General features: G+C 32.7%; 1 protein-coding gene across 1 annotated transcript; it reads left to right on the top strand.

The window, feature by feature from the left end:
* Nucleotides 1-6,822: 6,822 nt before the first annotated feature.
* Nucleotides 6,823-7,709, top strand: LOC126770453 (heat shock protein 67B1-like). The gene has a single exon (XM_050489835.1). The coding sequence runs from the start codon at nucleotides 6,879-6,881 to the stop codon at nucleotides 7,647-7,649; it is 771 nt and encodes a 256-aa protein (XP_050345792.1). The 5' UTR covers nucleotides 6,823-6,878; the 3' UTR covers nucleotides 7,650-7,709.
* Nucleotides 7,710-10,448: the final 2,739 nt, after the last annotated feature.

The following is a 10,448-nucleotide window of genomic DNA, read 5'->3' as shown; positions in this document are numbered from 1 at the left end:
TGTACAATTCAAACCGGATAATTCATCCTATTATCTACATTTATGTAATTTTATGTCCATAATCTTTATTTTTTTCGCTGGAAAGACACATCTACGTGTTTCCCCCACATGAGGTATGTGGGACTCGCCAGCGCTGAAGGCGCCGGAATACCCTTCTTCGTCCCTTCTCAAGGGACGTCACGGGATCGCTTGCGCATACTACCGTGACGTCCCGATTATGTCCATAATCTGACGGTTCATCCAAGAGACGGTATCATAAGTTTCTTCTATTTTATGTTGTTTTAAAATATATATGTGTCGCTTCTACCTTATTTTGTCGCTCAAGTATGTTTAGTCCTCTACACATTAATATACCCCACTTAAACATTTGAATATCAGCTTGCATCATAATGTCATTTCAAATCGGTATTGGGTATCGCGCCCACGATGCTCTGCCACTTGATGCCACTTAGATTTAAGCGTCTGTTGTGATTTCAACACGCTTCATTATTTGGTTCAATTTGATCATAAGCGGTCGCAGCGCTATCCATCGCTTTAACAATGATCGATTTCCGTAAATTCATTTTAAGTTATTGTAGCAAATTACAAATTCTTACATTATAATAAAGAGTACGTACTCGTACTTTGTTTTACAAAGATGTGATTAGCTTATAGATATATTGCTATCCTTTTTAATCATTAGCAAAAGAAAGGGATAAAGAGAGCAAACAATTATCAGAACACTATAACCATTATCTAAAAGAACATAGAATTTTACTTATACAAGATCTTAATCAATTATTATACTTAGTTCTTAAATTGGTTTTTAATCAATTTAATATAAACCGCGAAGTTTACAAATGATGCATTTAACATTATTTATCCGTGGTTCCGTTACGCTACGAGCCGAGGCCCAGTGGCTAGAACACGTGAATTTTACGAAGATAGCGGGTTCAAAACCTAGGCTAGCACTATTGAGATTTCATGTGCTTAATTTGTGTTTATGATTTGATTGATTGGCGCTAAAGGTCAAGAGACCATTAATGGGAAATTTATGGCTGTTAGTTTTTTTTTTAATATTCCGTTTGCAATTGAAACACTTTTACGTTGGAGTAATAGCGCAAAAACCTTTATGAAATATGGTGTCTGGGTCCATTCTACGCGGCTTTGAATTGAACAGTAGCTATTTATAATTTTGATTTCTATACACTTATTTAATTCCACAATTTAAATAATCCTTATAAACAATAATAAAAGTTCGCGTGAATAATACTTGGTAGTAAAAACAAAGTCACATTTCTAAATAAATAGTTTCAAATTAATCATAAAAATCCTTATCGTTCTGATAACGTTAATGTTTTTGTTTGCGGTTGCATTTCTAAAATGATATATTTTAAAAGAATCATAAAGTACATATTTCCATTTTATTATTTTAAAAACACAGTTCATATAAATATAACAATGTGTTCTGTAGTGTGTTATTGTTAATGTCATTTTCTACTGGTAAACAATAAAATTATGATTGCATAAAATAATTACTTCGTACGATATACTAATTGCATATCTAATTAACTATGAAAGAGTTAGACTAGGTTAGGTATGAATTACGGCTCTTTTGGCAATTACTTGTACGATATAGCGAAATGGGAGGCAACACCCACCTGCCACGAGTGTGATGTTCAACATGGACGTTGGATATGCCACACCCTGACGGAGTGTGCTGAAAAATTATCAACATCACATTTTGGTTCATATAACGGCCCGATTTGAGTTCAATTATAAACACACTAAATTAAATAGTAACAGAAACAGCATGTTAATGTCCCAAGGCTGGGCTAAGGCCTCCTCTTTCTTTTGAGGAGAAGGTTTTTTTTTTTTTTTTATAGAATAGGAAGGCGGACGAGCATATGGGCCACCTGATGGTAAGTGGTCACCTAACGCCCTTAGACATTATCATTGTAAGAAATGTCGACCATCGCTTACATAGCCAATGCGCCACCAACCTTGGGAACTAAGATTTTATGTCCCTTGTGCCTGTAATTACACTGGCTCACTCACCCTTCAAACCGGAACACAACAATATCAAGTATTGCTGTTTTGCGGTAGAATATCTGATGAGTGGGTGGTACCTACCCAGGCGAGCTTGCACAAAGCCCTACCACCAGTGTACCTACCACTTACAGTTCTTATAATTTTACGGTAACATACACATGATAGTACTCATACGACTTAATTTACATAAAAATATTATGATTCTTTTTGATACATCATTTAAAAAGAAAACTTTATTATTCCATTACAGATGTCGTTGTTTGGTATTAAAAACAAAAACTTAATGCATTTAGCTCTAACATGTTTTAAAAACGTTTCCAAGGATTTAGCAATAATCCATAGTAAGACACAAAGGTCTGACATGTCTGACATTTATTTGAAATTGTTATTCATAATGGCTTAGCGATCTCAGTGATCCTAACGACGCTTTAAAGAAAATTATTAGTAATTCTTATTAGAATGAGAATAAATAATTATTTATATTATTTCATTTGTAATGTTTGTTTGTTTAGCTTAATTAGAAACACCTTTTTTTTAAAACAAGATTTATGAAGTGAAAACTTCTTTCGGCGCGTTGCTCTGATTAATCGTAGGGGATAGACTCGTGGCTTCGCGTCACCGACATGCCAATGTTAATATAACGAAATCGTTGAAAGTACAAATAATTTAAGTATTGTGAAAATTAATGAGGATAATAATGATTGAAATTTATGTAAATACTAACATTATATACAAATAATAGAATGACTTTCAACTATTATTTATTGAAATTAATATGTACTAATATTTGTACCGAGTTTACGACTGTGTATTTTGATGAATAAAAAGCTATATAATAATAAGGAATAGAATTAGTACTTGGCAATAGATATGGAAATTGGAAGAATATATTTAACAGTTTCAAGTTTTCACTTCTATCGGCATTCCCTATGACTGCCTGTTTGTTTTTTATTATTTTGAAGTAAATTAAACCCATCATTTTAGTACATTATACAAGTATGTCACGAGATTGTCCTGTCTATTTTTTATAGGGTTGTTGTGACCACCTAGCAATATTTTGTCTTAATTCGTTTTTTGATTGATTTGTTCTGAGCAGATGTATCTATGATAAATTACACTTTCAACGTAATTTATTATTTAAACACTGGTTTTATTTTAGCATTCAATCCGCGTCTTCGAGTAGTCGTATATCTAAATAAATTGAGTTTAATTTTAACTCTTACAATGAGGATAAGATATAAGTACCCGAATTTGTATATATTTTTTTAATCAATTAATAGATGACATGTATTAAGGAATATATTTGTGTAACGAACGACACAAATGAAGTTGTTTTGAATAATCTAATCATTTACTTAACTTCTTATTAAGGATAGAATCGTTTGTAAACAACTTATTTTATTATTATTTTGGAGAACTATAATAATTTTTATGTTCGTTATGCTAATCAATCGATCTGAATCGTCCTGATATTAAGAAGTGGAGTTTTATTTGCGCACGCAAAAGTAATCACTCATATACCATGGTTTTTTTTATTTTGCATTTATTACAGTAGTTTATAAAGCAGATTATTTATACATCAGTTTGGAAGTTGACATGCTTACAATCCCTCGGAAAGCACGTAAAGCCTTTTAATCGTGTTGGATTTATCGTTCCATCGGATAATGAGAGTGAACGTATAGAGAATACAGTCGCGCTTGCATTTGTGCACACAATTATGCGCCATAATAATTAAGTCTCGCGCAGTTGGCAGTGTCCTTTGAAAAGTGCCGCCGCGTCACAAATCAGGAAACAAGATCATCATACTCGTTTTATAATAATTGTATTAACTTTAAATAAACAGGACAACAAATTAACTTAATGTTGAGTTATTTATGCTATATTATTTATTCTTATTGACGTAAAGCAAGGTATCATAAATAACTTTCCGTAAACAAAAATATTTATTCGTTTGCTATTTTTAAATATGTTTTTTTTTACATTCGTCTTCTTTAGTCACAATATTGTGTTCCATTCTGGAATATATATCACAGAAACATATATTTATTATATTTCGATATAATTATGATTTGTTAACAGAAATGTGTTGAAATCATATATAATTATAATAATGCAAAAGTCAGTTCGATTGTTTAATTGTTTGCTTTCACGTCTTAACTGCTCAACCGAATTTCATTATGATAATAAAATTTCGCTTACACGTTATCAGGGTACAGAAAATGAAATAGGGCACCTATTACGTGTGACAGGACTCGTGGGCGAAGCCGCGGGCAGATAGTATTATATTGGGTGACTTTGTTTTAAAATTATTTTTAAAGAGAACATATATAAGACTTAATATTATAGCTCATATTTATTAAGATAATTATGTTAATTATATTAATTATTCTATGATAATGTTACAACTTTAAATAAGAAGCAATATCTAGTGATATATATAAAGGTGTTGAATTAATATAAAATAATCACTAATTTTATTTAAATAATTTATTTGCTTAAATTTATATAAAGATCTGCGTCGGAGTTCGCTTTAAAATTTTAATATGATACAGGTTTTGATATTAAAACACAACCATGTTAAAAAGGCTATGTATATAGGTTGTTTTTCAGTGTTTACATACACTATTTAAATAATTAGTATTCTATATTATTGGTTTATTATTTTCAAGTGATATCTACTCAAAGGGGAAATGCTGGTGAAATTCATGCCACTATTCTACGAAGTCACGAGAATTTTTAATGTTGACCTGAATATATTTATTTAGTCCTCAATTTAAATGATTCTTATTTATATTAAAACGATTTTCTTAGGTAAAAAAATATTTAGGTTTTATTTACTCTTTCGCTAGTAATAATGAAGAGTAATGCTCGGAGTTGCTGTGAGCTGTGTGAAGGCTGAGTAAGCCTTCAGTTGCTGTGAGCTGTGTGAAGGCTGAGTAAGCCAGTGTAATTACTCACGTCATAGTAACTTAGATCCTATTTTGATAAGTTAAGGAAGGCTTATTACGTTAACAATGAAAATGTTTATAAACTTTCGTCGTCTTTACATGGATATAATATGTATTTGCTAGTATGTGTGTAAACACTTGTGCACTCCCATAATCCGATGATGTGGCAAACAATGACCGAAAATTATTCATGTGTAGGACCAACAGAATTACGAGAGTGTGTACACTGCCTGCCATCTGTGAAACCTTTCATTGCTCTGACAGGGCTTGAACGGATAACCTCGGGATTTGCATCCTTATAGCCACTAGATCAACGAGGTAGGAAAAATGAATTGATTTGCAATTCAAAAATAAACGAAACCTATTTAATAAAAAAATTAAATTGTTTTTATTAACTCCACATCAAAAAGCGCCGATTCTAAAACCGTACTTGTCTATATTTTTCATTGGTATATAATAAATATAATTTGTATTGAATTGAAATCTATTTTTTTTTAATTTATAATATGTAGGCTGATTGAAAAATGAGCGTTTGATGGTAAATAGTCACCATCACCCAGCGCCAATGGGCATAGACATTGGCGGTATACAATACGAACAATATATTACATCACTATTAAATTTGGGATCTAAAAAGTTCATATGTCTCTTCTTCCTGCTTACTTGCCATTCAAAACCGAAACACAACAGTACTAAGCAGAGCAGTTTAGCGGTAGAATATGTGGTGGTTAGTTCCAACCTAGACGGGCTTGCGCAAAGCTCTACCACCAAGTAAGGTTTATTTAACGATAAGACAAAGCTACACTTTCGCCAAAGATCAAGCGAAATAAACAATATTATTTTTGAACTAAGCGCTGACGTAAAATAGATCTAATAAAAATGTATATAAGAAGTAAATAAATCAAAAGATGAATTGTAAATAATAAAAAATAACGAATATGGAGTGTTTTCAATTTAAATTAATTAAAACTAATCTCGCAGTTATGAAAAATACTCATGAAATCCATTAAAGATTTAAATGCGACTTAAGTACACAAAAATAGGGCCTAAAATAGCTTATTTTTGATTTATGTGCTTCTTGAAACTGATTCAGCAAATCTTAAGTCACGTCCGAAACAGATAAGAGTGCAGGATTCACGTTATTCACGTTTTGTAAAGAAAAATGAGCTAATTTTACATAGTCGAGAACTCTAGAAGCCGGCCTTCCAAGGTCGAACGTCATGTATCAAAGATCAAACGATTTGTTTTAAAAGACATAATAAATTCAATTAAAGTCGAAAATAATATTTCTACAATAATATTGTTGAAACTGCAAAATAATATTTAACTTTATGACGTTATGAGTTTGACACTTCATGGATAGTTAACTGGATTGAGATCTTAGTAATGAATGCAGTTTATAGAAAATAAAAGACACGACAAGATTACACACAGAAATAACAATAATTACTGGAATTCGCGAGGTGATGGTAAAGAACCCCATCATAGGTGGTTGAATATGTTAAGTGTGTGTGGTACCTATCCAGACGGGCTTGAACAAAGCTTTACCATAAGTAAATCAATGATTGCTTAAAAATTATTCACATAAATATTATATTATATAATGTATAATAATTTAAGCAAAGAATTTCAACTGCTATATATCTGTATGTAAAAAAGAAAAGGATTAAAACTAATGTATTATACATGTTTTCGAGTTTAAAAAAGAAATTACTCTTTTTTTAAATAATAGCTTAGTAATGATCTGACAGATCTGCTTTTATATTCTATGAATGCCGTCATAGCGGTCGGCGATGCGCTTGCCCCGCTTCCCCCCCTTCTTGTATATAGCCTGCGACTCCCGCGCCGCTGGCAGTTTTTATGATATAACGGGGACAAACGCACGCCTGTCCAAGAAAAATGTTCTCGCCGCGATTGTTTGCATTTCTTGCGCTGGCGGCTTTTGCCGCTGCGTATCCCGCAAGTGATGAACCTATTCCAAAGCCCATTACGACTATAATGGAAACTGATTTCGAAGATCCATCACCATGGTTTAGATTCCCGGCTTTCGGAAATATATTCGCACCGCTAACAAAACTTTTCTCAAGTTTCGCGGACATTGGACCGAGGATCGAAGCCGACGACGGTAAATTCCGAGTCACCGTCAGCGTGAAGGATTACAAAAAGGAGGACCTTAAAGTTAAGGTTAAAAACGACTTCATTTTCGTCCAAGGAGCACATGAGGCTAAGCAAGATGACCACGATTTGTTCGCCAGCCAGTTCTTCCACACTTACAGCCTTCCAGAAAAGGCGAGCGCATCAGATGTGACCGCAAAGCTTACTAGTGACGGATTTTTGGTTGTTGACGCGCCATTGAATGGTAATGATGAAAAGAGCAAGGACAAAGTTGTCGAAAGAGAAGTACCAATAGTTGAAAGCGGTGCACCTTTGGAAAAAGAGAAGGAAGACAAAATCGAAAAGGTCGACAATGCTGTTCCAGCCGTTGCTCCCGTCGAAATCGATGAAGCCCCGAAGGTAACCACGGAATTGCCTACAACGTCAGCTGATACTGATGTCGAAAGGAAAGAGCCAACAACGCCATCAGACCGTGAAGAAGTTACCGTTCGGGACAACAGTATCCCAAGCAATGAAGCGAATGAGGTCAGCGACGCGAACGAAATCCAGCCCTAAAGTGATATAATAGATTAAGTATGTATTTATAAAACAGTATTTTAATAAATATATTTAATATAAATTCAGTGTTTTGTTTGCGTTTAGCGTTCACATTAAATGTTAGGAACATCGCGTGAATACTGATTGCGCGGACGTGTTGGCTGACCTGATGCAAACAATGGATGAATCGTATTACATTCCTCACCTGCGTTTTAGTGCCGTTTAATCTTTATATCATCTATTGTGTATAATCATTTCAAATACCAGTATTGCTAACGGAGTTCTCGAAATTAAGCTTAAGTATCATCATCCTACGCTGCCTATATTCCGGGGTTAACCAAGATTATTATTGTAATTATATTATACGTGGATGTGAAGGAACACAATTATCTAGGGATTAAGTAGGAAAATCTTCTTTGTCATTTCCTCAAAGGAGACGTGGATGTCGAGCGGAGCGTATTTTATATATTGTAATGAGGCCTTGGTGTATTTACTGTTGACTGTTTATTAATTTTTATTAAAAAAAATCCATCATTGTTTTGTATTTAAAGGAGCGGATTTGTTTTGAATTTACGCATTTTATAATTTTAATTTGTAAACAAAAATTCTATCCATTTTTTTTTATTAATGTGATCTTGGTTCAGAGCAATTCGTTGGAGTCCGTAATTATATTATAGGTATCTTTGACATATATTATATTTTTTGGCAAATATTGATGTAAAATTAAATACTAAATGAGGTTCTATAAATGTTATAATGTGTGATCGTCTAATCAGGTTGATATCCGGGTAAACGTACTCAGGTACATATTAATAAGGTCATTTGAATATATTACATACCTATTAAAATATAGAACGATATGTGTTCTTAACAATGATACAATCCATTTTTAAATACTTTGTTAATTATACGAATAGTTTTAATTGTTTCTTAATAATTATATATTAAACTTGATTGAGATATCCTAATTAATATTATAAATGCAAAAATGAGTTTGTTTGTATGTTACGCTTTGACGTTTGAACTAGTCAACCTAGATATTTTGCATACAAAGGATATCTAACACATGACCACACTTGCTGTCTCATCAGATTATGAGAGTGAAGGAATTGTGAGTGCACTTATGTGACACGTGCAGGTTTCTTCACGATGTTTCATCCCTGAGCACGAGATGAATTACTGAAAAAATTGCCCATATTTTCAAGTTGTAATATTCATAAGTTCAGAAATAAGAGATAATTGAAATATCGAATGGAATCATTTTTTAATTGCATTTTTAATTTCCATTACCAAAAATCCAAACCGATTTCATTGGAAATATTCCAGAAAATTAATTCGTTATTTTGATTCGACTGTGACGTTCGATTTTACTTTAATGCATTTCGTGCTGACGGAAATTTTTATTTTATTATATAACAAAAATGATTAGTATTCTATGCAGGAACGGTTTCTCGATTGAATCCGCTTTATTACGCCCATATATATCGTCCTCAATGTCAAACTAGACATAGCGTTGATATTTAGAATATTTCTTTTTGTTTACAGCTTTGTTAAAAGTGTTGATGTAGAATTAAAAATAATCACATTATAATATTATTTTTACGCGTGGTATCACTCACTCATAAGACATTCTACCGCAAAACAGCAGTACTTGAAACAGCAGATTTTTGTGATCCGGTTAAAAGGGTTAGTGAGCCAGTGTAATTACAGGCAAATGGGACAAATGGATGATTAAAATTTCTTACAATGCTAATATCTATGGGCGTTAATGGCCTCTTACCATCAGGTGGCACATATGCTCGTCTGACTACCTATTCAATAATAAAAAAAAATATAAATGCGAAAGTGAGTCTTAGTTACGCTTTCACGTCTGAACTACTAAACTGATCATCATTGCATCAACATTGCATACAAGACATCAGGGTACAGAAAATATCCTAGTGTACCTAAATCCTCAACGTTGATAGATAAATCCACAAAAGGATAAATTCACAAAAGCAATTCTGAGTTATGAAGTAAGCAGGATTATACTCTCCTGCCGCGGACATCACGTAAAGCGTGCTTCTGAGCCTGATTTCATTGTGGTCCTCAATTTTTGATATGATTAAATACTAATATTACCAACATCCGCTGTAAAAATAATGGTACAAACGATAAAAAGTACACACTAACCTTCATTTTCTGTAACATTGGTCATATACAAATAAACTAATCTACCTTAAATCTCAACGCTCATTGGTCGTCTATCGCGTCATCAGCTGCCACTGACCAATGACCACTCAGATTTGTCGTGACTTTAAATTCAATACGGCCCAAAGGTATTTATCAAATTCAATTAAGAACATACCTTTGTAGCTTAATTGGTGATCATCGGAGTGTATTAGGCTGGTAGCTTTACATTTAATCTTGTTAAATGATTTAGAAGTGTTTGTAAGTCTACTTGAATGAAGTATACTGTGATTTTGATTTATAAACTCAAAGAAGTAGGTGGAGAAATGAGTTTCTTTCCATGTTACATCCATAGAATAACTCCATAAGCATATGGTGATGTTACGCTTAATATATATTATCAGATATCTGAAAATACACAGTAAGTGTTTATGTGTTTATATAAACACATACACAGAAAAGAAAATATATACGAGTTTCTTTTATTTAAACCATATATTAGGTTTTATTATTGTGATTATATATCTACAGAAAATAAAATAATACAAATTTAGTAATATGTTTAGCTGACTTCAAAAGGAAGGTCATTATTAATTCGATCTTATTTTATTTTGTGTTTATTGTTCTCGAAGCTTCGTCGATTGTTTA

This window comes from Nymphalis io, chromosome 1 (assembly GCF_905147045.1).
Source record: "Nymphalis io chromosome 1, ilAglIoxx1.1, whole genome shotgun sequence".
Taxonomy (NCBI): domain Eukaryota; kingdom Metazoa; phylum Arthropoda; class Insecta; order Lepidoptera; family Nymphalidae; genus Nymphalis; species Nymphalis io.
This window is presented reverse-complemented; position numbering and strand designations above follow the sequence as displayed.